This window comes from Urocitellus parryii, chromosome 9, assembly GCF_045843805.1.
Source record: "Urocitellus parryii isolate mUroPar1 chromosome 9, mUroPar1.hap1, whole genome shotgun sequence".
Taxonomy (NCBI): Eukaryota; Metazoa; Chordata; class Mammalia; order Rodentia; family Sciuridae; genus Urocitellus; species Urocitellus parryii.
In genome coordinates, this window is record NC_135539.1 from 32,132,258 (window position 1) to 32,159,119 (window position 26,862).

At 46.8% G+C, this 26,862-nt stretch overlaps 2 protein-coding genes and 1 pseudogene across 6 annotated transcripts; 2 read left to right on the forward strand and 1 right to left on the reverse strand.

Annotated features, from left to right (window-relative positions):
- The first annotated feature begins 574 nt into the window (after positions 1 to 574).
- On the forward strand, positions 575 to 9,703 carry Atp5mf (ATP synthase membrane subunit f). The gene is made up of 4 exons (XM_026404150.2): positions 575 to 654; positions 6,070 to 6,177; positions 8,360 to 8,476; positions 9,545 to 9,703. The coding sequence occupies exons 1-4, from the start codon at positions 642 to 644 to the stop codon at positions 9,571 to 9,573; spliced, it is 267 nt and encodes an 88-aa protein (XP_026259935.1). The 5' UTR covers positions 575 to 641; the 3' UTR covers positions 9,574 to 9,703.
- Positions 9,704 to 10,499: 796 nt separating this feature from the next.
- On the reverse strand, positions 10,500 to 26,795 carry Cpsf4 (cleavage and polyadenylation specific factor 4). 5 transcript variants are annotated; one of them, XM_026404138.2, is made up of 9 exons: positions 26,582 to 26,795; positions 22,572 to 22,622; positions 20,681 to 20,833; positions 18,557 to 18,652; positions 18,046 to 18,139; positions 16,133 to 16,205; positions 14,409 to 14,579; positions 11,312 to 11,427; positions 10,500 to 10,644 (listed from the first exon to the last, which is right to left on the reverse strand). In XM_026404138.2, exons 1-8 carry the CDS (start codon positions 26,682 to 26,684, stop codon positions 11,359 to 11,361), a joined length of 810 nt encoding a protein of 269 aa, XP_026259923.1. In that variant the 5' UTR covers positions 26,685 to 26,795; the 3' UTR covers positions 10,500 to 10,644; positions 11,312 to 11,358. The 5 variants fall into 5 exon arrangements, with proteins under 5 accessions (XP_026259923.1, XP_026259925.1, XP_026259924.1 ...); XM_026404140.2 differs by having other exon boundaries at positions 10,500 to 11,427; positions 14,409 to 14,501; XM_026404139.2 differs by having other exon boundaries at positions 10,500 to 11,427; positions 14,409 to 14,504.
- Positions 22,987 to 23,322, forward strand: LOC113193542 (large ribosomal subunit protein P1-like; annotated as a pseudogene).
- Positions 26,796 to 26,862: the final 67 nt, after the last annotated feature.

Here is a 26,862-nt window from a genome sequence, read left to right on the forward strand (position 1 = left end):
TGTCCTCAGAGAACAGCCCATAGCCTGGACACCTACAGGTGCTCTTGAGTCAAACTTATGCAGAGCCTAAGTCTGAACACCAGTTTTTCCTGGCTCCTGTGAATTCTTTGAGAATTTCAGCTTGCCTCTCATCCTTCACAGCTTAAAAGAAAGAACGTGCTATGCCCCTCTCATTCCTTGTAACAATTTTAAAAAAATCTTTTTATTAGTCGTCGATGGGCCTTTAATTATTTATATGTGGTGCTGAGAATGGAACCCAGTGCCTCACAGATGCTAGGCAAGAGCCCTATCACTGACCCATAACCCCAACCCCTCATAACAAATTTAAGGGTATACAGTAAGAAAATCAAAATGCTCTTTTTTCTTTTTCTTTTGGTCCCTTTCTTTTTTTCTTTTATTTATTTATTTTTTAATTTATTTTTTTTAGTCCCTTCCCACCTCCTTAAGTAGAGAACCCAAACTGAAGCATCCCTTAACTTCTGGGAACGTCGTCTTTCCCCTCATGGCACCTCTGTGCGCCCAGCTTACTACCAACGATGACCTGCTTCCCGTGAGCCTCTGCTCCCAGCGTCCGCTGGGGCTCGTGCTCCCTACCCAGCACCCCTTGCGTGGCCCGGCTCAGCGGACACTAGGACTCCAAGATGGCGTCAATCGGTGAGTTCCCGGCTCCCGTTTGGAAGTCGCTTTGGAGGCAGAGGGTGCGTTCAGAGCCCAGAGCCTCACCCGGAGGGGAGGGAGCTGCGAAGCACCCTGCCCTTCGCTCAGGGACTTCACTGCGGCCTCACCTGAGGCATGCTGGACTCTTACTCCAGGCTCCTGCGCCGTTCGACTCTTCCCGACTCGCCTAGCTTCGGCTACCCGCTGCTCTTGGTCTGGGCCGCCCGGAATGGGCGAGGAGGATGAGGGCAGCCTGGAGACTTGCATCTCGGCCGGGGAATGCGCTGCCTTGGGCCATTCTCCCTCTCTCCACTAAGGAATAGATGCTTCCTTTCCCCCACCCCCCGCGACACGGGCGACACGGGCGGTTTGCACATGACCCTTAGGCACATCCTTGTTCCCAAAGCTGAATCTCAGATTAAGCTCCAGGAGGAGCTAATACCCAGGATAGTGCATAAGGTTTGATGTGTAAATATTGAATAGGCTCACGGGGGGGAAGTGACCTGTTCAAGGTCACAATTTATGAGAGAACCGGAGCTGGGATTCAAACATTACCGTGTGGGGCTTCACAGTAATGAACTTAATTCTCAAGGGTGGCCTTAGGATCTGCAGGCTTTTCCAAGACAATGCATATGTCAGTTTGTACGCTCGTCCACTATGCGCACATTATTTTTAACAGGAAGCCATGTTTTAGCTCTAGAGCCTCCCAGGAACTTATCAGGGAGCCAGTTACTGGGAACTTTGGTCCCATTTTTTTTTTTTTTTAGTTGTTGATAGACCTTTATTTTATTCATTTACTTATACATTGTGCTGAGAATCTAACCCAGCGCCTCATACGTATCAGGCAAGCGCTCTACCACTGAGCCACAATCCCAGCCCTGAGGTCCCAGTTTTAAAGATGAGGGAAAATAACGGTCTGAGATGAGGTGTGGCCTGAGGTCACACCGTCTCATAGTGGCAGAATTTTTCTTAACTCATGTGTGTCTTGTTTCTATATTGGTGCATAATTTACAGTGAGATTCGTTATGCCACTTTCATACATGCATACAACATAATTTGTTCGATCTCATTGCCCAGTACCTTCCTTTTCCCCTTCTCTCCTCCCTCCTCTTTTCTGTATTCTTAATATTAGCCTAGAAAAATGAAGAGGTGATCCAAAAAGGGGAGAGTGAAGCTGTTTTCCCATCTGTAAAATGGGCATGAGATTATTTGTGCTCCAAAGAGGTGTGAAAGGGGAGCTTTGAGGGTCAGCATCTTATTTAAGTAGAGGGTTGAAATGAAGAGTGCTATGGACTATAAGGATTAAACAATTTAGTACATGTAAGATACTTGGAACACTGCCTGGCCTTTAGAGGAGGGCTGGTCATTCTAGTGTTTACTTTGTGGTGTTTGGTGAAGGTCATGTCACATTTATGGCCTATTCACCATCATCCCAGGTAAAGAATATGAAGTTTGTCTGCTCAGTACTGATGATCATTCAGATGATGTCTATTGCTAGAGCTCAGAGCTACTAGTTCAATAGTAGATAAAGTGAGGGAAATGTGAATTATCAGCAGTAGATAGGGGTTGGCAAAGTGTGGCCCTCAGCTATATTTTGTGTGTGTGTGTGGGGGGGGAGGGGGTTCCAGAATTAAACCCAGGGCCTCAAGCATTCTCAGTAAGCGCTTCATCACAGAACTACATCTTCAGACCCAGTGTTGTTTTTGAAAGCTTTTTGATTGTTGTTTTAGTGGTACTAGGGATTGAACCCGGGGTCCCCACCACTGAACTACATCCCCAACTGTTTTTTTAATTTTTTTTTTTGGTGTGTGGTTTTAGATGGACAACATGCCTTTATTTTGTATTTTTTTATTTGTGCTAGGGATCCAACCCAGTGCCTCACACGTGCTAGGCAAGTGCTCTGCCACAGAGCTACAGCCCCAGCCCCCAGCTCTTTTTGATTTTTATTTTGAAACAGGGTTTGGCTAAGTTGCAAAGGTTGCCTTGAACCTGGAGTCCTCCTGTTTCAGACTCTCAAGTACTTGGGATTATAGGTGGACACTGCCCAACAAAGAGTTGTTTTACATAAGTAAATAAATAATAACTTTAAAAAGACTGTTACAGAGACCTTATGTGGCATGCAAAGCCTAAAATCTTTACTCACTGGCCAATTTCTGGATTAGGTTTAGCATCCAGGAAACACTTGTTTTTTCCCTACAGTTCCGTGGTAAGTGGGTAATATACCTCTCTAAGCCATAAAATTGCTTACCTTCTCAAGAACTTACGATTGTTCTACAACCATTACTGAAGGTGTCCTGTACCAGGAACTATACTTGGGAATGTTCCTTCAAGTATTCATAATCGGCAGAAAGATAATAGTTCTCATTTACATAATTCCTCGACCCAGGTAACAATACTGTTATTACCCTTATTTTACAAAGGAGACAACTGAGACATGGAGAGAGCAGTAACTTTCCCTAAGGACACATAGATAACGAGTGGTATTAAAGGCAGAATACTTGATCTGGAGTCTACTATTTGTCACCATACTCTAGTGCATCTTAGGTGAACCATGATAGTAGATGGATGTTCCCTTGCTGCAGAGGTATGTTGGGGAAGTAGTTCTAGTGTGGCTGCCAAGGACCAAGGACTTTGTCTTCCACCAAAATAGAAGTTCTTGCAGTAAGTGCACCTCTGAATTGCATGGTGCTGTATTTGACTCTTCTTAAGGCTAATGTGTTGCTTTTTTTTCTTTTCTTTTTTTTTATACCTCTCTGCCTTTAAATATTTTAAGGAAATATTCTTGTCTTCATAGTACAGATATATAAATTGGTAGAAAAATAAATATTAGGGGCTGGGGATGTGGCTCAAGTGTTAGCGCGCTCGCCTGGCATGCATGCGGCCCGGGTTCGATCCTCAGCACTACATACCAACAAAGATGATGTGTCCGCCGAGAACTAAAAAATAAATATTAAAAATTCTCTCTCTCTCTCTCTCTCTCTCTCTCTCTCTCACTCTCTCTCTCTCCTCTCTCACTCTCTCTAATAAATAAATAAATAAATAAATATTAAGTTGTTGCCTTTTTTAAAAAAATGTATTTTTTTAGTTGTTGATGGGCCTTTATTTATTAATTTATATGTGGTGCTCAGAATCGAACCCAGTGCCTCACACATGCTAGGCCAGCACTCTACCACTGAGCCACAACCTCAAACCAATTGTTGGCTTTTTTTAAAAATATTTTTTAGATATAGTTGGACACAATACCTTTATTTTATTTAATTATTTTTATGTGGTGCTGAGGATCGAATCCACACCTTGCATGTGCTATGCAAGCGCTCTACTGCTGAGCCACAACCCCAGCCCCAGATTGTTGGCTTTTTTTCCCTAGCCACCATGGCAGCCCCTGTACATGGTCATGAACATACAGAATGTTTACATTTTGTGAATGGGAAAACTTAGCTTCACTAGGCCCAGAGTAATTTCTTTCTTTTTTTTCTTCCTTAAGTCACCAGCTTTACTTGAATTGAAAATACTTTGATTTAAAATACATTTTTTTTTTTTTTGGTGGTTGTTATTTTTTTCTAGGCCTGGTGGTGCATACCTGTAATTCCAGCACCTCAGCAGGCTGAGACAGGTGGATCCTGAGTTCAAAGTCAGCCTCAGCAAATTGGTGAGGCCCTAAGCAGCTCAGCGAGACCCTGTCTCTAAATAAAATATAAAAAGACTTGGCTCAGTGGTTAAGCATCCCTGGATTTAATCCCTGGTACCAATAAAATATGTTTTTTTCTTTGTTGTGACTCTTGTAATATAGTTCTATTTTTGAAAGTAGTTTAAAGCTTTTTTTTTTTTAATTAGTGATGATTTCAAATTCAAAGGAAAGAAAGTAATATAAAGAATGCTTCCTACTCTTTACCAACTTCAACAGTTTGCAACATTCTGGCTTTTTTTTTTTTTTTTCCTTTTCCTTCTAGTGCTGGATATGAAACCCAGGGTGTCATGCATGCTAGGCAAGTGCTGTACCCCTGAGCTATATATTTCCTGAGTTCTTATTCAAAAAGAAAAGTGGTATAGTTTCCCTTGGACTAAAACTTATCATTCCAAATGAGGACAAAATTGGGATGTAAGATGTATGTTTGTTAAACTTTTCTAGAAACAACATGTACAAGTTAGAGAAGGGTATAGGTCATTCTTGGATAACATTATTGTTTGGTGTTAAGCTTTAATATCAGTGACACTAAACTCTCCAGTAGCAACTTGAAGTGGATCCTGAAAACTCACTTTTTTGTTTTGTTTTGTTTGGGTGGAGGAAGAAGACCTTTGAGACTGTTTCATATTTTATAAGTAGTCCATATTTTATAGCTATTCCCAAACTAACCACAGCTTTCTCTTTGTAGAGGAACTAAGGGCTATAATTAATCCCTGAAAGTCCAAATGCATAAAACAAAGTTCAGGTTTATATGCCATTGCTTTGTCTATTTCCTTTTTTTTTTTTTTATACTTGTTTTAGTTGTCATTGGACCTTTATTTTATTTATTTATATGTGGTGCTGAGAATTGAGAATTGAACCCAGTGCCTCATATGTGCTAGGCAAGAGCTCTAACACTGAGCTACAACCCCAGACCTGTACTTTTTGATGTTTCACATAGATAGGCTTTATTAAGATTTAAACAATAATAGCAGTCTATAGTGTTGCAAGCACTGTTCTAAATGCCATTACATCAATTCTCATTTACTCTTTGGAGTAAGCCATTTCATAGTTAAAGAAATTGAACCTCATGGAAGAAAGTAATGGTGTTTATTTGAGATAGGACAGGTGGGGAAGGAGGTCTATATGAAGACATTTGAGACAGTCCTGTGATAATCTAAGAAAACTACTTTTACAAAGACACTCAAGTGAGAATAACAGGGGAAACAGAAAGGGGTTGGGTAGAAATGTGAGCCTGGGAAGAAGAATGTGGTAGATCATTGTTCCACCAGAAGAATGTTAGCACCTTGAGATCAACGCTTTCCTGTCCTTTTTCTCTGTCCCTGTCATATCTGTAGTGCTTAGCAGGCTGCATGACCCCCACCCCTACACCAAAGTAAATGCATCAACTACTTGTGATGAGTAAATAAAATTAATAGGGTAAAATAAATGTTAGTTTTATAGTAATCTATTTTGTCCTCTTTATTGTGTTCTTCCTGGTTGTCCTTAGAGCTCTTAGCTGTTATTCAGATATCTTGTTTCTTCATAAAGCTGTTGCTGTAGCAGCTGCTACAAAGGCTTAGGCTTAAAATAGTGGTTTCTCTGTAACATTTATTTCTATTATGAATAATAGTGCAGTCTCTATGTAGTTATATCGTGCACCTCCATTGAATAATTGAAATAGTGACATAAAAGGATGCTATTTATATTCTAGGTTATTCATTGTGTCTTCTTTTGTTTCTTTTCAGTGCCAGTGAAAGAGAAGAAACTCATGGAAGTTAAACTAGGGGAGTTGCCAAGCTGGATATTGATGCGGGATTTTACCCCTAAAGGCATTGTGGGAGCATTTCAGAGAGGTCAGAATCTTAAGGATACATAAACAAGCAAACCTCTGAGTTATCAGGTCTCTTTTTGTAATGAATTAACTTGGACAATAAAAACTTGGTCTCAAGACTAGTCTGAGCTGGGTGCAGTGGCACACACCTGTAATCCTAGTGGCTTGGGAGGTTGAGGCAGGAGGATTACAGGATCAAAGCCAGCCTCAGCAATTTAGCAAGTCCCTAAACAATTTAGTGAGACCCTGTCTCAAAATAAAATACAAAAAGGGTTGGGTATGTGGTTCAGTGGTTAAGTGCCCCGGGTTCCATCCCTGGTACAAAAAAAAAAAAAAAAAAGACGAAGTTTTTAGAAAAGGACAGTGAGAGGTGGTCAGCCTTTAAATTTCTATATTTGATTGGCCCTATCAAAGGCTGGCCCTGAGATATTTTCAGCCAAGAAATGTTTGGTTGCTTGGAATTAGCACTTCTGCTTCTAAGAGAAATGTCTGTTAGCATCTTTATGCCCAATTGTTCTAGAAGAAAATGAGTTTGAATCATGGTAGACATCAGTCTTTTTTTTTTTTTTTTTTTTGGTACTGGGGATTCAATTTAGGGACACTCAACCACTGAGCCTAGCCCTATTTTGTATTTTATTCAGGGACAGGGTCTCACTGAGTTGCTTAGTGCCTTGCTTTTGCTGAGGCTGATTTTGAACTTGCCATCCTCCTGCCTGAGCCTCCCTAGCTGCTGGGATTATAGGTATGTGCCACCATGCCCGGCTCAATCTTTTCTGGTACTAGGGATTGAACCCAGGAGTGCTTAACCACTGAACCACATCTCCACCTTCCCCTTTTTTAAAATTTTGAGACAGAGTCTTGCTAAATGCTTAGGGCCTCACTAAGTTGCTGAGACTGGCCTCAAATTTGTGATCCTTCTGCCTCAGCCTCTTGAGCTGCTGGGATTATAGGTGTGTGCCACCACGCCCAGCTGGACATCAATCTTATCATGTTTATCTTCTTGCCTGAACTTCCAAGACAAATATTTAAAATTGCCCATATTTCAGGCCTGTGCATTTATAAAGTACAGTATTAAAAGCTGGGCTAGTGGCCTTTAATTCTAGCAATTCAGAAGGCTGAGGCAGGAGGATTGCAAGTTCGAGGCCTGCCTGGGCAACTTAGTGTGAAACCCCATCTCAAAAGGAAATATAAAAAGGCTGGGTATGTAGCTTAGTGATAGATCACCCCTGGACTATTAGGTCAGTCCTGTGTAATTTATCATATCATTTCAATGAAGAAAGACCCAGATCATCCTATTGGGGTCCCCTCCCTCTGTTTTTTGTATTCTGACTGCCTTAGTCTTCCCTAAGGTTTTTCCTCAAGCTCTACCATGATATCAGAGTACTCTGCCTGTTCCCCCACTTTTGCCCAGGGAGTGAATGAATGTGGCCTATTCGTGCTCAGAGCTCCCTGCCTAATTCCTTTGGGGCATTCTTTTTTTTTTTTTTTTTTTTTTGTACTAGGGAATGAACCCCAGGGTTCATTTATTATTGAGCTACATCCTCAGTCTTTTTAAAAAAAATCTTTAAAATTTTTAATTTTGAACCAGTATCTTGCTAAGTTGCTGAGGCTGGCCTCGAATTTGCAATCCTTTTGCTTCAGCCTCCCAAGTAGTGGGGATTACAGGAATATGCCACCACACCAGCCTCCCTCACTGTTTTAAACTAGGACCACCATCACATTCTTTTTCATCAACCTAAAGCGTGTTTGTTTCCCTTCTGGTGGGTACATGTCTGTTTTGTTAGGCAACCCAGTGAAGAGAGGAATGCAGGGAAGTCCTCCTCCTCAAGAGGCCTAGTTGTTGAAGCTGCTACAACTATGGGGCCCCTTATAAAGGAGTTGGAATCTGGGACAGAATTAGTCAACAATAGGGTAAAGGGGATTTTTAAGGGCTAGACAAAGTGAGGTAGGATCCAAGGCAGACAAGCTAGATCCTATCTAGGAGAGTAAGGCCAAAGGGTAGATCCAGGTACAAGGCGGACCCAGTATTGGAGCTGTTCTAGTGCTTTAGGTCCCCCAGGCACCTTTATCAGCTAGGGAATATAGGGTGAGTGAATTAAAGAGCCAGAGTAGGACTGGGTCCCTGAATTCCAGTCATCCTCAAATTGTGCATTACAGAAAGCATTTTCAGCAAAGCAGGGCAGTGAGTGCCTCTTCTGTTGCAGGTTACCACCGGTACTACAACAAGTACATCAACGTGAAGAAGGGGAGCATCGCGGGGGTCAACATGGTGCTGGCAGCATACGTGCTTTTCAGCTACTGCCTTTCTTACAAAGAACTCAGTGAGTGCTTCTTGCATTATCTTGCCTCCAGCTTCCCCGTGAGATTGTGGTGATGGCTTGCTTTGTTAGATACAGTAGTTCACTTTCTGCCAGCTGAGGGACCTTTAGTATGTTTCTTGCCTACACTTCCATTTAAAGAATCGGGGGAAATATTTTTGGGTACTGGGATTGAACTCAGGGGTCCTCAACCACTGAGCTATATTTCCAGCCCTATTTTTTTTGTAGTTGTAGATGGACAGAATGCTTTATTTTATTTGTCTATTTTTATGTGGTGCTAAGGATTGAACGCAGTGCTTCCCGCATGCTAGGCAAGCGCTCTGCCACTGAGTTACAGCCCCAGACCCCCAGACCTATTTTTGTATTTTATTTAGAGACAGGGTCTCACTGAGTTGCTCAGCACCTCACCAGGTACTAAGGCTGGCTTTGAACTTGTGATCCTCCTGCCTCAGTCTCAAGCTGCTAGGATTACAGGCATGTGCCACTACGCCTGGCTTAGGGTACTGTTTTTAAGTGAGAAGTTTGTGATAAGAACACAGGTGAAACAAGATGAAGCTAGGGTAAAGGTAATAGTTGTTAAGCATTCTCTAAGATCCTTCAGGCTCTTGCTAAAATTTGGCTTGGTCTTCTTGGTAGCCTGTGCACAGAGGGTTGAGTGGTAGACTCCATTGTCTGTGTAGTGTTCTGGAAAAACTTTCCTGGCTCTAAGACATGAGACGGTCTCAGATGATATGCAGCATGGCCTGAGATACCTGTTGAGATTCTGGGAAATATCAGTGGTTTTCCAGTCTGCTCCTGATAGCTTCTAGCCCCTGCCAACCTGTTGTATTGAGCCAGTGCTTCCTCTAAAGGTTGTTTGACTAAGTGGGTGTTCCTGGAAGAAGCTGGCCAGGTGGCAGTTGGCTCCTGAGATGTCTCTGTGGCCCCAGGTCAGCTGACTGTGCAGACAGGTTCTGGGTCATTTGAAAGGAACTCATAGGAAGGCTGCATGGTTAAAGCTTCTGTCCTCTTGAAGGCTTGTGTTTTCACCAGAGTACCTTCTAAAAAACTTGCCCTTTCCCCTCACTTCAGAGCACGAGCGGCGACGAAAGTACCATTGAAGAGGGGCCAGTGTGGAGACTGTATTACGTACTCTTGAGACTGCCTCCCCTGTGAAGAACTGAAATCATGGCCTCATGGCAGAATCCTTTCATATCCTGAGTATTAATACCCAATAAAAGGTGACTGGTATGTGTGCTGTTTGCCTGGTGTGCCTATCACTCCAAGGTGTGAGATCGTCAGACACCCAGGGCTTTAATCCTTGGAGCCCCCATCACTTGGGCTGGCGCCATGAGTGTTATGGCATTTGGAGGTACTGTGGCCTTTGTCAGCCAACAGACAGAAAGCAGAGGGCCCTGTGTCCCTGAAAATGCCAGATCTCATCCCTGGCCATCTAAGCTTTAGGCAGGGAGGTTTTCAGATGACTGCAAAGTCTTCTCTTTGCTTATTTTTCTGCACAAACTAGGGCATCAGGGGCTCCTGGGCCAGGTCACCAAGCACTATTTGGAGAGCCCTTAGGAAACATAGGCTTCCTGGTAAGATGGCTTTGGTAGCAGGGAGCTCAGTTGGATAGGGGTGAGGGAAAGGCACAGACCTGATGTGGGCTGCCCCCTTCCTGTCCCCTATTCATCAGAGGGCTTCAGATGACATTAAGTGCATGTAGACCAGCACCACTTCCTTACTGAGGGGCCAACAGTAAGCATATACACTGTGCTGGGTGCAGGCTATGGGGAACAGGCTGGGGAGGGCAATGTCATGTCCAGGATACCCTAGAAGGGCTGAATCTGGATGAATAGGCATCACCCAACAGCTGACAGGGTTGAGACCTGCCAGCTTTGGGTACAAGGGCCATTCTAGGCAGCACCACTGCTCTTTATGAGATTCTTTCAAAGAGATGAGAAAGCACCAATCACCGCTTTATGCCAGGCAGCTAGTGCAGCCAGTGGGTCTCCCCAGCACACAGTCCCCATAAGTAATGAGACATCGCTTAAAAAACAAGCTTTAATCAACTTCATAAAAATTGTTCTTGTAATTGAACTTTGATAGGCCCACTTGCCCAGCAGGTTGCAGGTGATGGTTTCACATTTTCCAGGCTCAAGGGCAGGGCAGTCTCCTCTGCATGCCACAGGTGTCTGAGTGACAGTACAGACTCTTGATCAGCAGGAGGTAGGCGCAAATGGATCAGCTATTTAAAGGGTGGTGTGTGGCTCTGGCTGAAGAATACCTTCAACATCATCAGGGCCCCATGAGAAAATAAGCCCAGAAGACAGAACCTCAAATTAGAGAGCCCTGCAGCCCTCAACTGCTGCCACCTGGACCCAGGGCTAGGCTGAGGCAGTGAGTGCACTGAGTTTGTCAGGAAGGGCTCCCTTGTTCAAATCACATTGATAGGCACAGCTTCAGGATTCAGCAGGGACGCTGAGGAAACCAGCATGACCTGCCACAGCTCTGAATGATCCACCAATCCCTGGGCTCTCCAAGAATTGGTGTTTAAGGAGCCCCTGAGGGGAAAGGCCACCTTCCACACACAACAGCATAGCACAAGCCCTTCCTCAACTACATCCTCCCCCTGGAGGGTAGGTGTGCAGGGAGTCCCAGAAAAAGAGGCGTGGAAGCCCAGGCAAACATGATGTCGACTTGGGGACACAATGAAGCACATGTCCCTTTTTAAAAAGAGATTACAGCAAAATGATAGGAAACTTAACAGTTGTGGCCCCTCAGAACGACAAGCCCCAGTGAGCATGCTTGCCGGCTTTAGTCAGCTGCACCAACACAACATTCAGCAGGCAGTGCACACACCCAACAGCAGGGCCCCTCAGGCTGCTATGAGCTGACTCCAGCTGCCATCACTGTCCACTGAGAAAGGCCAAGTGCCCTTTGGTGCATCTGTTGGCGTAGTGTCCTTTTTCACCACACTGGGAACAGTAGAAGGGGAAGGAGAGAGAAAAATACAACACCATTTTCAAATGTAATTTTCAACTAAGGCAGTACCCACCAAATACCAAGCTAGGGAGAACCCTGAAATTCTGTGGCAAGATTTCCTTTCAAACACAAACAGAGGAATCTCAAGAAAGGTGCAGTGGTACAGAAACTGCAGCCAGCAAGGTCACCAGAGTGACCTGAGAGCCCAGCAAGGTGCCCCTTCAGCCTGTACCTCACCTGCACCAGACCTGGGCCTGCCTGGGAAGGACTCACAAGTGGGTAGCAGGATGAAGAGAAGTCCACGGCATCAGAGCTCTCGGCCCTCTCTGCACACAGGCCAGTCAGTCACTTACCTCTGAGCCAACGTCTGGGGCCTCCCTGAGGAGATGGGGGAGGGAACAACGCAAGAGAAGCTACCAGGCTCCTTCCCCAGCTTTGGGAGCCATGGCTATGGACACAGGGTGGGCTGTACTGACACTTTCCTCCTCCTGTTTTTTTTTTTTTTTTTTTTTTTTTAAGTACTGCGGATTGAACCTGGGGGCGCTTAACTCCTGAGCCACATCCCTAGTCCTTTTTTATATTTTATTTAGAGACAGGGTCTTGCTAAGTTGCTTAGGGCCTCCCTAAATTGCTGAAGCTAGCTTTGAACTCTCAATCCTCCTGCCTCAGCCTCTAGAGCCTCTGGGCTTATAGGTGTGTGCCACTGTGCCAGGCTCCCTCCTGGCTCCTGCACAACTGTCTAAGCTACCCATGAGAACAGGTTTTAATCACAGGGTCAAAGATGGGACAATGATTAGACTTGGGTGAGTGGAGCTGATAGCGTCACCTCTGACACATCTAACACTGACCCTGATTTATATTGGCTGATTATCCAGGACCTCCCATAGTGTCTCTATCCTTGTGAGACTTAAAACAGAAGGGAAATCTAAGTGAATGGCAACCTCAAGCATGAAACAGAGACTCAAGAGGCATCTGGAGGGTGCAGATGCTAATCCCCATTCCTCCCCCCAACTCTGTTCCCATAATCCCCACTCCCTGCTTCCCTGGTGTGCAACAATATAAAGGGGTTCTACTGTCCTTACCCAGTGCCCCTATTTATTCTGTTATCCTACACTGCAGTCTCATGTTTTTAAGATCTGTTTAATCTGTAGGTGTGACTTCATGGATAATTGGCCCTTAGGCTAATATGATCACCAGAAAGCATAACCACAAGGCCCCACTCCCAGGACCCAGCACATCCATTGGTCTTCATAATTGTTCCCAGGAATCTAGGATTCCCATGAAGTATTTTTAATATTAACAGCATGAGCCGAGCGCAGTGGTGCACACCTGTAGTCCCAGTGACTTGGGAGGCTAAGACAGGAGAATCTCAAGTTCTAGATCAGCCTCAGCAACTTAGTGAGGCATGCCTTCCACCCATCTTGCCTTTTCCAGATCTTTCCCTTTCCTTGCTCTTCTCACATCTTAAGGCTTAGGCTCAGAACTTTCCCCAGTGAGGCTTTCTCTGAATCCAGATGCACTTTTCCTTGAGTGCTTTAAGCACTTGCCTTCTTCAGCCCCAGGAATGCAAGTTTCTGCTGGACAGAGCAGCTCAAAGAATGCCTGGCTGCTGTGGCAGAGTCCTGGGGCCCAATCTTTCCTAAGGACAAGCTGGATGGACATTTTAAGTACATGCCCTTTGACTTAGAACTATCTCTTGCATACATGGATGCCAGTGACATCAGACAAGAGCTCACAAATTATACAGCACTGTTATTAGGAGCAAAAGAACAAATCGAGTGCAATGGCACACACCCATATTCCCCATACTTAGGAGGCTCGGCAGGAAGACTGCAAATTCAAGGACTGCCTCAGCTACTTAATGAGACCCTGTTGCAAAAATTTCAAAAACTGAAGTAGTGGAGTAAAAAACATTCTTTCTGTTGTTTTTATTATTATTGTTTTTGGTACTAGGGATTGTGATCCTCCTGCCTCAGCCTCCTGTGCTGCTAGGATCATAGGAATGTGCCACCGTGTCTTTTTTTTTTTTTTTGGTTCAGGGGATTGAGTCCTGGACCTTGCACATGCTAGAAAAGTACTCTACCACTGAGCTACACCCCCAAGCCCCTTTTATTTTTTTCTTTTGACACAGTTTCACCAAGTTATCAAGGCTGGCCTTGAACTTATGATCCTCCTGCCACAGCCTCCTGAGTTACTTGGACTATAGATGTGCACCACTATATCCAGCTATGTTTTCTGAGTTTTTAAACATGAACTCATTCTTTGGAACTCTGTGGGGATTCTGTATGGCTAGGGTTGAGAATATACCCCTCAGAGCTCCTTCTGGGAGCCCGTGGTATACTCCAAGGAAGCCAATTATAGATTAAACTCAAGTTTGTGACTTTTAGCTCTCACCAAGGATGTGAACACAGGCCCCAAATCATGTAAGGATCAGCTACCAACTACCTGTTCCCAAGGAATTGTTTCTCCTTTCCACCCACAGCCAGGAATGAGAAAGTTTTCTAGTAGATTTGTTTAAATTCACCCTTTCCCTGAGTGTCCCACTTTAGGTTAAGAGGTGTGGAGTGTGTTCCCAATCCAGTTCCTCCAGCATAGGCAAAAAGCTTTGTCCTATTCCCTTGAGTGTGCCTGGACGCATGATCTAAGGATGCCTGTGGGGCAGACAAAGCTTCAAGGATCACTCTTTGTTGCATTTGTTTCCATTTTGTTCCCTAGCACTTAAAGATCTCCTGTTTCCTTGCAAGCACAGTCCACTCATTTAGCAGCAATATTTTATTACCCTGCACTATGTCTTGATGTGTTGGAGGAAGTAGGATCGTCTCCAGACCACTATAGTGGCCCACCTTTATTTTTACAATCAGCAAAAACCAAAGTTTTCACTTTTCAAAAGTAACCAACCACACATCTAGGGAAGAAGGAAATGGTCAATGACCAGAGAGAAGACCCCACCCTGTCCCCAAGTCCTGGGACTCACCTTGTAACAAGTGACCTGCTCCAGCGGCCGGGGTCCCCGGTTGCCTGCACTGCTGTTTTGACTCTGCATGACCCCGATGACCTGCGGGGCTCTCTGCTGATTGGGAGAAGAGTTCTGACTCGTTAACTGGATCAAGGAGGACGACCTTTGTAATGGCGGATTGTTACTTTGCTGGAAAGAGTTACACAACACGGTTTTACTGTGGAAAACACGTGCACGCAGACTACCAATGGGAACAGGAAAAAAGGGCGGGACTGCTCCCGCATGACCAGCAGGAAGAGGGCTTCCACGATGGCCCAGCTCAGGAGTGGGCAGAAAAGAAACTTGTGGTGATGATGGCAGGAGCTGCTGCCCGAAAAACACCATGCAGACACACAAAAACGAAAAATAAAAGTAGAAAACAAAACACCAAAGAGACAAGAGGAGGTCTCTGGGGCAGTAGGGCGAGGGCATGATCAGGCCTTACTTTTGTTTCTGAGGTTCTAGCTTCAGGTCAGGATGAACGCTTGGTTCAGCCAGATGTTTAGCAGCCTACACGGCGAGCAACAGTCACAGAAAAACAGTTGGAGCCTGACATGCTGACCTGTGTTCTAGGGGCTGAGAGGGCCTTCCTCTAGAGAGTAGCAAGAAGGAGGGGGATGGAGGCTCCTGGGACAGGGATTCCTCAGCAAGGCCACCTCTCATCAAGGTGGGTTCTTGGCTCTGGCCCTCTAAATGCAGGACCCAAGCTAGGAACCTCAGGCTGTCCGCTGCATCCCTGCCCAGGAATTCCTGCCTTTCCTAAAGGTGGGGATCAATGGAGGCCAAGTGCAGTCACATCCCCTCATGGATGCTCAGCTCATGGCAATGAAGAAGAATGGGAGGGGCTTTGGCAACTGACTCAGAGCCCAACCAGGTAGGAGGTGAGGCTTCAAGATTGGCAGACCAGTTTACACGGAGGGCCTACTGGAGGTCCTGTCTAACACCCGGGCCAGCCCTTCCTCTGGGCCCAGTCCCCCACTCTGGTAATCAAACCCACACAGCCCTTGATTTTGGGGGGCTGCTGTAGATCCTCATTTGTTGATGGCATTTCCTTCTCTCCCTGTGCTTGAGGGGACCAACAAACTGCACTGTGGGCCTGAATAGACAACTGGAACCAGCTAGTCCTTCAGCCCTATTCTTGGTTGGAACCTCCAAGGAGCAGCAATGTTACTGGCCAAAGAACAGTTGGCCTTGGTTGTGCTCCTTCATCAAGCCCCTTCCTGCTGGTGCCCCTCAGGTAAGTCTTTCTTTAAAAGCCCACTTTCCCCATTTAAAAGGGAAGAACAGAAACAAGAGCAGGAGATGTGGGCCCAGGCCACCCTTTACCCAGCTCCCAAGGCAGGCACTATGGAGCTGCAGTGGCACCTTGCCACATTCTCACAGTGACACACAATCTTGTTTGCCATCCTGCTCTTGGCCTCATGTTGCTGAGGTTCTAGGTTTGAGGCAAGGGATGAGGCCAAGTGGGAATTCAGCTCTGGCAGAAGCTCTCCATCTCTAGGGAGATATGTGAACTGCTCTCCCTGATTTTTCTGCTAGAACTTGAAGGCACTTCCCTTCTCTCCTGCCTCCTCCCTCACTCTCCTCTCACAGGCCTCCAGCTGGGACTATAGCATACTGTACACTGCAGACTACACACCGAAGTGGCACTGAGTTTCTCTCTGCAGGGCCAGCATGGCCAAGGAGGGGCGGGGGCACGGTACCTTTGTTGGAGGCTGCGTCTGCTGTGGCAGTGGGGGCTGCTCAGTGGTTCCCATAGGCAGTTCAAATCGAGGGCTGGTTACCCGGCAGCCAGAGGGATTGAGAACAGAGAAGAAGGTACGAGAGGAGACAGGTCAGGTTGTGCTTGGAAAACTGCACATAACCTCTGCCCAAGCAAAAGCAATGCAAATCACTTAGAGGCAGCAAGTCTAGCACTCAGCAATGCCTGTGGGAAGCCACAGAACAGCAAGAAAAACAGAACTGATGGGCCTTGGCTCAGACCCAGCTCTACCTATGCAGAGCTAGGAGACCTTGGGCAAGTGCTGCTCTGAGAAAGGTAAGCACAGGCACACCTGGAGTATGCCTGCTGTGGAAGGGCTGTGTGCACAGAAGGCCCCTTCCCCAAAGAATCTGTCTGGAGTGTCCTAATAATGTTTAGGACCTCTTGGGGACATGCTCACCCTGCAAGCATTAGTTCCCAGACCATCTGCAGGCTTATGGGTGCTCATATAGGGAGCGGATGCCAGTGACAGCATCAGCTACCTGCACAAAGGCAGGGGCCAGGGTCCCCAACAACCAGTAACTGTGCTCTTGCTGCAGGTTCAGCATAGTGGTCAGAGGCAGCACGGGCACTCTGCAGTCTTAACATCACCTCATGCAAAAATCCATCCCTAAGTAACAACTAAGTGAAAGAAATGTACTAGGAACTGGGTACAGTGGCACACACCTGTTATCCCAGCAGCTTGGGAGGCTGAGGCAGGAGGATTTTGAGTTCAAAGCCAGACTCAGTAACTCAGCAAGGCTCTAAGCAACTTAACAAAACCTCTCTCTAAATAAAATACAAACAAGGGCTGGGAGGGCTGGGGTTGTAGCTCAGTGGTAAAGTGCTTGCCTCACGTATGTGAGGCACTGGGTTGGATTCTTAGCACCATATATAAATAAATGAATAAAAAAAGGTCCATCAACAACCAAAAAGCAAACAAATAAATAAGGTGTGAGGAGGTACTGGGATGTGGCTCATGGTTAAGTGCCCCTGGGTTCAATCCCTGGAGAAAAAGAAAAAAAAAAAAAGTACACTGGGCTCTAAAGGCCAAGGAAATGGCCCTGAAAGAGTGTCACTAACCCCACTGGGCAAGAAGAATCCAGCTTCAGGGGCCCACAGATCTGTGACCAGGTATCACCACATGCTACCATGTGCTCTGGCCAGTGACTGAGCCCTGAACCCCAGGGTTTTCAGGTGGGAAGTGAGTACCATCTTTCCCACTTGCCAGAGTTATATGAATTATTTCATATGGAACCACAAGACCAGGACTTACACAAAGAAGGCCCTGAAACTTTAATTTCCTTCCTTTAGGACACAGGTTCCTAAGGTTTTTTTTTTAAGAGAGAGAATTTTTTTTTAATATTTATTTTTTTTTAGTTCTTGGCGGACACAACATCTTTGTTTGTATGTGGTGCTGAGGATCGAACCCGGGCCACACGCATTCCAGGCAAGCGCGCTACCACTTGAGCCACATCCCCAGCCCTCCTAAGGTTTTTTTTTTTTTTTTGTGGTGCTGAGGATGGGCCTCACACATGCTAGGCAAGTGCTCAACCACTGAGCTATATTCCTAGCTCTTACCTGAGGTCCTTAAACCCCCTAAATCATAGCCTATGTGAAAATTTTTCTGGAGCACAGGGTCTGGAGAGCCTTCATCAGATTCCCGGAGGGTACATGACCCATGGAAGATTAAATGCTGGCCTAGGCAGAGCTGATTTTATGCTCCAGAAGCAGCAGCAGTCGTAAGTAGTGATTTCCTCCCCCATCTCCCACTCCTGCCCCAGGCCCTGGTGCTGACATCACCCAGTGACCTAAGCCCAGCTGCAACCAGGAAGGACAAAGGGGCAGCAGCAGGGCTGGGGCCAGGGTACTCACTGCATGAATTTACACGAGGGCCCCTCCGGGCAAAATCCCACGAGGTAATTCACACAGATGACTCTCCGCGTGTGCCGGTGCCTGCACAGGGGACCTGCAGAGCCCAATGTTTGGGTCACTCAGATGCCCCCTCTGTGGGGGATACCTTGGTGTCCCTGCTAATAGTTAATAGCCCCACCCAGACTGCCTGGGGTACAGAGAACCAGAGTGTGGCTTCACAGGCTGGCTTGGGCTATCATTCATAGAGGACAACAGGCAGAAAGGCCTCTCTACACTGGGCTCCTCATTAAAACTGCAGGCAAGAATGCCATCCACACAGCCTCTTTGGGAGGCCTGAGGGAAAGTAGTGTGAAAAAGTCTCACTGGCCACAGAATTCAGGTTTCACTGGGACAGATGGCACAGATGGAGTTATGTCCCAGGAGCACCAGCTAGCAGCCCTAGGGTGATGTGGGCAGAGGGAGGGGTATGGCCTTTTTCCTGGGGCCAAGCCCAGCCTACCCCAGCACTTACCATGCTTGCAGAAGCCACGGTCGTACCAAGGGCAGTCCTTGATCTTGGACTCAGGGTCGATGTGAAGGAAGGGGCACTCCTTATTGCTGCACTCCCCTGCAGGAAACCCAGACATGTGGCCTCCTAGAACAGTGCTAGGAGAGTTCCCAAGGCAAAGAGGGCCCAAGGGGGTCCAGTGTCCAGGCTTGCCCTGGCAAACCCTGAGTCCAGGGCAGAATTTTAGTGGGGCTGTAACAGTTTTTCCCTCACATGCATCATTCCTGCTGAGAGGGATAATGACAGCAGCAGAGCCTGGCCCAGGGCAGGCTCTCATCAAAATCCATAGTTCTACCCTTCCCAGAGGACAGTGTAGCAACGCAGATATGCAAATGCACCTGAGACTAGGGAATTCCCATTCTACTCTGATCAGCTCTTCCCATCTATGAGCTGGGATGGGGGAAGGTCTAAGGAATTCTAACTTTGAGGACAAACACAGGGAGGATCTGGGAGCTCAAGGCTGTGTCCATGTGGTGGCATGGGATAAGCCTAGATGATGACACCACACGTGGACTAGTGCTTCTCAGAAGTAACCAGCCCAGCTGGTGCCTGGCACCAGGACATACTTACTTTCCTGGCTGACCACCCGCTCACCTCCAGATCTGCTCTGCAACCTATGTTAACCCTTGCTTACGATCGAGAGGACATTTAAACTCCTGCCCCGGCCCACCACAGGCTTAGGGACCCCCTTCTCAACCACTCTGGTTTCCTCTGCTGCCCAAGATGAATCCTTCCTACCCTCCAGTTGCCAGCCCAGGACTCCTCTTCAGAGTCCTTCCCAGGTCTCTCTGCCTGAAGTAGATTCCATGTGGGTCTCACCACTGCTCATTTCCTTCCCAGCACTTTCCATAAAAAATTTTCTTCCTTGTCTCACTGGCTTATCAGCTGCCTCTGTATCCAACCCACTGAAGTAAAAACTCATGGGGCAAGGACCAGTCTGTCCTCTTTATCCCTATCTCTCCAGTGTGTAGAAGGGGACCCCAATACACATCTGTGGACAAGTGACAGAAGTTGCAGGTGATGTGTCTGCACCAAGGCAGGAGCTACAGGGGATAGGCAGGCAGAGGGGATTTCAGAGATGGGCCCAGCAGGAAGGAGGGAACCTCAGGCCAGCCTGCAGAGAGATGCCCTCAAGGGAGAGCTCTGGGGCCAGATGGGAGGCTCAGCCCATTTCCAGCATTGCAGTGGGAGCCATGGGAAGCTGGGAAGGCCGCGTCCTAGTTCTGTCTGTCTGCTTTGACTTCATAGCTTATGCTGCCTCAACAAAACAGGCCACAACTATCATTAATAAGCCAGCAGCCAAGCCTGTTGGGATGCTGAAGTAATTAACATCTCCTCTAACAATAGTGCTTTGAAAGTGCAAAACAAGCCCAGCACTCAGCTCAATGCAAAGCCTCCCACAGGCTTCCAACCTCCTGCCCCAGCCCCTACATAGGGCCTGCAGTCCTAGGTCCAGAGCCAGCCCTCGTGCTGACCAACAGAGCTTCTTTCTGGGTCACCTTGAAGGTCAGAGCAGTCATAAACCCTGGGGACTAAGCTCTACACCAGCACCACTGCTTCCACTCTGTCCCCTGCTTCTCCACACAAGTCACTCAGGAAAGGTGAGGCCACATACTCTCTATGCAGAGCTCAAAGCAATCTGTTTTAAGGTGAAGAGTGGGGCTCACTGCCACCAGGAGACCAACTCTGAGGGCTGTGAAGATGGCAAAGATATTACCCCTGATCACATTCCCAGAGATAAGGCACCAACTTAGACCCAGGGGTGCTCAATGACCAAGCTGGATGGAGACATGGATTTCAGGGATCAGGCTACCAGGAACAGAAGCAAGGTCTCTGATCAGCTGCGCTGCTTATTTGCTTAATGGGACCCTTGTAAATCTCACTGTCTAAAAGTACTCCAAACTCTGGAGCACTATAAAGACATGAGGGGCTATCACCATGATACCCCCTCACTACAGAGCCAGTTAGGGCTAGTAGGCACTGCCCAAGTTTCTCATCAGAAACTGGATATATGGGAGAAGGTAGAGATGCAGCAGACCCTGGGGTCTGGGTTCTTGGTGCCGCCTCCCAGGGTTTCATGCGCCTTACCGAACTTGGAGTAGAAGTAGCACTCGGGCATCTTGGTCATATCATACTCATGCAGGAATTCACACTGGTCCCCTTTCTTGCACAGCCCCCGCAGCCAGTGTTTGCAAACTACTGTCTTCTCACCGCTGATGTGGCGAAATGGGCACATGCCCCCTGCCCGGGAAGAGGGGTCACTGAGTAAGGAGAGGTATGGGCTTGGGGAAATGAAGGTGCCTTCACCCCACACTTCTCTGAACCACTTGAAAGCAGCACACCCTAGGAGGTGGTGGAGGTGCCCCTGGCAGAAGGCAACGTGGTTTCAGGCACTATACCAGCAAACATTCTCTTTAACAGTAGTTTTAGTTGTAGATGGACACAAAGCCTTTATTTTATTCATTTATTTTTACGTGGTGCTGAGGATTGAACCCAGTGCTTCACATGTGCTTGCAAGCACTCTACCACTGAGCTACAACTCCAGTTCCCCAGCAAACATTTAACAGTTTAACAGCTCTGTATTTTAGTTTAAGGTGTTTTAGAAAAATATAACTGAAACATCAGATCAGGATTTCATAGATATTACTGTAAGATGAAGGTAAAACAGGCCTAGGTTGGGGTGGGGCTGCAGGGTCAGTTTATTCCTTAATTAAAAATAGTTCCAGTGGTACACTTACACAGGAAAATCACAGGGTTGGTAAAACAAAGACTGGGGTTTGAGAAACCCTAAAGGATAAAGAGGACCACCAAGAGAAGCCTAGAGTCCAGACAGGAGTTGTCTCCTGTTAGAAGTGCTCACTTTTAAGCCTCCAGATCAACTTTAAAATGGAAGAAATTTAATATATGCAAATGAGGGGAGATGTCCTTCTGCAGCAGGACCTGTACTGCCCAAATGTGACAGAGTCATCCTTGGGGGATGTCAGACATAACTGGTATCCTAGCAGGACCACGGGGAAGGCCCAACAAGAATGAAGCTGTAAGCAGGAAAGATCTATGCTTGCCCATCCAGTAGAATTTTCTGTAAGAGTGGAGGGAAATGGCCTACATCTCTGCCGTCCAGTATGACAGCCACTAACCACACATGGCTATTTAGCATTTGAATTATTATTATTATCTCACTGAGGTACATTTTAAATTTTTTAAATTTCAATTTGAATAGGCCCATGTGGGTAGCAGCTACTGTACTAACAAATAGCTGTGTTAAGGATTGCTGTGGCACACAAGGTGGCTGGTCAGAGGGTAGAATAAATAAGCAAACACATGGAAATGAGACCAGGAGCCCAGTGGGGGAATGATATCCTGACCATACAGTATGACACTGAGCTAATTCATCTACCTGCTTTAGTGACAAATGACTGCTATGCAACCAAAACTAACCCAAATCATCCTCTAGATCCATCCCCTTGATCTAGTCCTGTGTTCCTTGTCCACTTTCTGATTTAGTTTCCTAAATAAATTTTCCTATAGGGTGAAAAATGCCCAGACATATACATGCCCAGAATTAACAGGCTATCTGGCTCAAACAGTGTGTATTGGGACCTGGTTAGTACAAACAAGACCTCAAAAGGAGTATTGCAGGGTCCTTTGCTAAGAAGCCACAGTGGACAGAAAGCCGGAGAGAATGGAATCAAAGAGGCCTATATTCACTGGGCTCAGTCACAGAGTAACTCTGGTACCTTGAAAACATTCCTGGATGCCTCAATGCTGGGGCTTCTTCTCTGCTGCGGTGAGAAGGCAGCATCTGAGCCAGGTTCAATCCTGTGTTTAGATTTGGGGATGCCCCATCAGGTTCCTAGCCTATTCAACTAACGACATTGTTAGTCTGCAGAAGGCAACACAAGTCAGAGACTTGGTGACCTACAAGTCTGCTAGGGGACAAGGTGGTGAAGGGGCATTTTAGAAAACCAAAGTCTCTTACCTTTGCCACAGGCAGCTTTCAAAAAGAATTCACAGACAGCAGCCCCCGACTCTGTAAAAAGAAAGGGAGCAGCATCAACCAAAGCAAAGTGCCATTGCTATTTACAATGACTGAAGAAGGGTTTATTCTGGCCTTTGACCTAGGGTACAGGAAACATTAGCAAAAGATGCAAAGCCCAACCAAGTCAGGCAAAAACCACTTATTTCAGTCATTCCCTGCAAAATGAGACAGGCACATTGAGACAGAGCATCAGTCAGTGCTGAGAACCTCCAGGAAGTGACCTTTCAAGGTATTAGAAGCTGAAGAGTGGCTTTTCCTCAGATGCCACCCAGGTACATGGTCCTTCCCAGGAAGCAAAGGTTACATTGGGGTGATACCCTTACTTCATCTGGTGACTAGAAACATACAGGACACCATGGCCTACATCTCTGAGTTCACCTGTATCTACTCTGCTCTTGTCCTGCAGGATGATGAGGTGATTGTCACAGAGAGGATCAATGCCCTCATTAAAGCAGCTGGTGTAAATGGTGAACCTTTTCAGCCTGATGCATTTGCAAAGGCCTTGGTCAATACCAACACTGGAGCCTCACTGGCAATGTTGGGGCTGGTGGACTTGCTCTGGCAGCTGATAAGGCACTGGCAGGAGGTTCTGACCTCTCCACCACTGTTACCCTAGCTAAGGAGAAGAAAGCGGAAGAAAGAAGAATCTGAGGATTCTGATGATGCTATGGGCTTTGGTCTTTTTGATTAAACCTCTTTTGTAACATCTTCAATAAAAAGCTGAACTTTACTGATATTCTGGGAATCTGCTCTACAAAAACAAAATAACAACAAGAGTTAAGAGTGGTTGAGGAAGGTAGGATGGAGTACAAGATCACAAAAATAGGTTAATTACCCCAGCTCAGACCTTCCAGGAGGGCTAATTCATGGCACTTAAGAAGGAGGAAATGATCTCATAGGAAATATCAACAAGCAAATGGGGCCTCTGAAGGGAGACAGGTTACAGAAAAAGAGGCAGGTGCCTATGAGATGCCAGTCCTGAAGAAAGACTGTAAGTAAAGACATGGATTCAGACCTGCTCTTAATATGCATCATTAACACATCATTACTAAAGGAGCATGGCCTTTCTTTTGCACAGGTGTAGCCGGTTCTGGGAAGGTAAGCAAGACCACAGAGGCAGAGTACAGTAGAAGTCTATGGGACCCTGGGGCCAGCTTTTCTGAGTCCAGGATTCACTAGCCACAACTTCTAGGGTAAACTCTCTTTTGCTTCAAGAGCTGTTTTTCTTATTGGCAGGCATTTCAAAATTTCTGAAAAGCCACCAACAGAATATCTGAAACCCATTTGCTAAGCCATAGAAGAGATTCTATGGCTTATAAGCAGCAGGTAGATTTTGCTACTATAGAGTTAAGGCTGTTGTATTTAGAGGTGTTACCAGGAAGTTAGAGGAGAGTCATTATTTGCACTTTAAAATGCTTGAAAAGGGGCTGGGGATATGGCTCAAGTGGTATCGCGCTCGCCTGGCATGCGTGAGGCACTGGGTTCGATCCTCAGCACCACATAAAAATAAAATAAAAAGATATTGTGCCCACCTAAAGCTAAAATATAAATATTTTTTTAAAAAAAGCTTGAAAAGTCTTGTGTTAAAAAATCCATCACTGGGGGGGCTGGGGTTGTGGCTCAGTGGCAGAGTGCTTGCCTAGCACACATGAAGCACGATGTTTGATCTGCAGCACTACATTAAAAAACAAGCAAAAAACACCTACATAAACAAAATAAAGGTATTGTGTCCATCTACAAGTAAATATATATTTTTTTAAAAATGTATTACTTGCATGCCAGGTGTGGTGGTGTAGCCTGTAATCCCAGCAGCTTGGGAGGTTGACAGGAGGATCACGAGTTCAAAGCCAGCCTCAGCAATGGCGAGGTGCTAAGCAACTCAGTAAGACCCCGTCTCTAAATAAAATACAAAATAGGGCTGGGGATGTGCTTCAGTGGTCATGTGCTCTTCAGTTCAATTCCCGGTACCAAAAAAAAAGTATCACTTGCCAGGCATAGTGGCACACGCCTGTAATCCCAGTGGCTCCGGAGGCTGAGGCAGGAAGATCATGAATTCAAAGCCAGCCTCAGCAACAGTGAGGAGCTTAGCAACTCAATGACTCCCTGTCTCTAAGTAAACTACAAAAAACAGGCTGGCAATGTGGCTCAGTGGTTGAGTGCCCTTGAGTTCAATCACCAGTACCCAAAAAAAAAGAAAAAAAAAAGTATCACTTAAGAGTATTTAGTCTTGTTCTTTTCAGAGGTTCATTCTTTAAAGTCAGAAATCCACAGTCCTGGGGACTGGTTTCAGGCAGATTGAATAAGAGAATACCTCAGGGGCAAAACTGAGATGGGAATGAACTGCAGGGAAGAGTGAGGAAGGATCATAGTCTCATTGGGCTTTAGCATAATGAATATGATCACAAACAGTGAGTGCTACCAAGTTTGAGGCCCTGGGCTGGGGAGGCACTTGTGCTGACCTGACCATCCCTAGGAGTATATATGTGGGATCCTTATCATTGCACCTGCTCCCACAAGCTTGTAGAATGATGGAGAGATGAGTTGCCTTTCCTGGATTGTTCCATGACCTCAAGCCAGTGTCATCAAGACAGGAAAAAGGCTGGGAGTCGTGGTACATGCCTGTAATCTCAACTCTTGGGAGACTGAGGTGGGAGCATTATTTATGTCCATGCATTAGAGACTAGCCTGGGCAATACAGGGAGAAGGCATATTAAAAACAAAACAAGACAGAAGGACCAAGTGCTATGGTGTATGCCTGTAATCCCAGTTGGCTGGGAGCCTGAGGCAGGGGGATCACAAAGTTGAGTCCAGCCTCAGCAAAACTTAGGGAGATACCATCTCAAAATAATAATAATAATAAAAAAAGAGAGCTGGAAATGTAGGTGAGTGGTAGAGCACTTACTTAGCACTTGCAAGGCCCTAAATTCAATCCATAGTACCATAGGGAGGAAAAAAGTCAGAAGTCCTAGTGTGTGAGTGGATGTATGTGTGTGTATGTGTGTGTGTGTGTGCGTGCAAAATAGTGTGTCTGAAGTTGAAGAGTTATTTACAGGAGGTGTCTGTGTGTGTAAAATGATTTGAATTTGTTTTTTGGGCATAAACATTGTTTGGCACATAAGTATCAGCAGGAGGGGATAGACTCAAGTTGGAAGCCCTAATTGCCGGAAGGGGAATGAGGCTGCAGAGACAGGAAGAAGAGCACCAACTGCAGTCCCCTGGCAGTCATGGGAGAGGGGATGCAACCCTGGAGAGATCTTCTGGCTTTGCCCAAAACTGCTCCCCCACCTGGACCTCTATGAGCTCCTTGAGCTTTAGTGTTATAGCATTACCTGTCATTAACTCAGAAAGGAGTTAAGAATTAATCTGCTGAAAGTGAGGATAGAGAAGCCAGGAGCCCCCATGTGAAGAGGGAGAGTAGAGGGATCTCAAAACAAGGGTCGATATATCCGCCTGGGTGCAATAAATGACCCGGAGTTGGGTTTCAGAGGAAAAGCTGATAGATCCAGAACCAGGAGTGATCTCCCAGGAGTGGGGAGTCTTAGGAAAAGAACGGCATCCGAAGGTCTAGTTGTGGGTTTCCTGGAGCGAAGGAGAGCTGGTTCTTCCCTCCCTGGGCTCCTGGAACAGCCCGGTTTTGGTGAAAGCAATAAGGCGGCGCTTGGGGTGAGGGAGGTGGGAAGGGACTTCTCTCTGGTTGGAGAAGCGGGTGTGTATGTGGAGGTTTCCAAATTGGGAGAATGCGCCTTCATTCAAGAGTTACGGGGACAACCGACACAGTCCTGCAGCCCTAAAGCTTATCACGAACAGCCCCAGGCGATCCAGGGTCCGAGGAAGGGGCTCCCGGGTCCGGACGAGGGAGAGGGGTCCCACATGAGGGGAAAGGGCCCGGGACGCTGAGTCTCGGGTCCGAGCCGGTCTCGCCCGCCCGCCCGCAGGGGCCCCGCGCTCACTGTCCATTCCGGGGAAGGGCAGCGGCTGCGCCCCAAGCTGCTGCTCCACGGCGATCTCCAGGTCGAACTTGATGTGGTCCACGCTGGCGATGATTTCCTGCATGGCGGCGGCGGCGGCTCCCCGGCCCGGCTCCCCCTCAGGTCTCTGGCCGCCCGCACCCACTGCCCACCACCGGCCCCGCCACACACGGCCCTCCTCCGCCTTGCCCGCCGCCGCCGCCGCCGCCCGAGGGATGCCGGGAGCGCCCGGAGCCCGCGCCGGCCCTTTCGCCTGTCCAGAC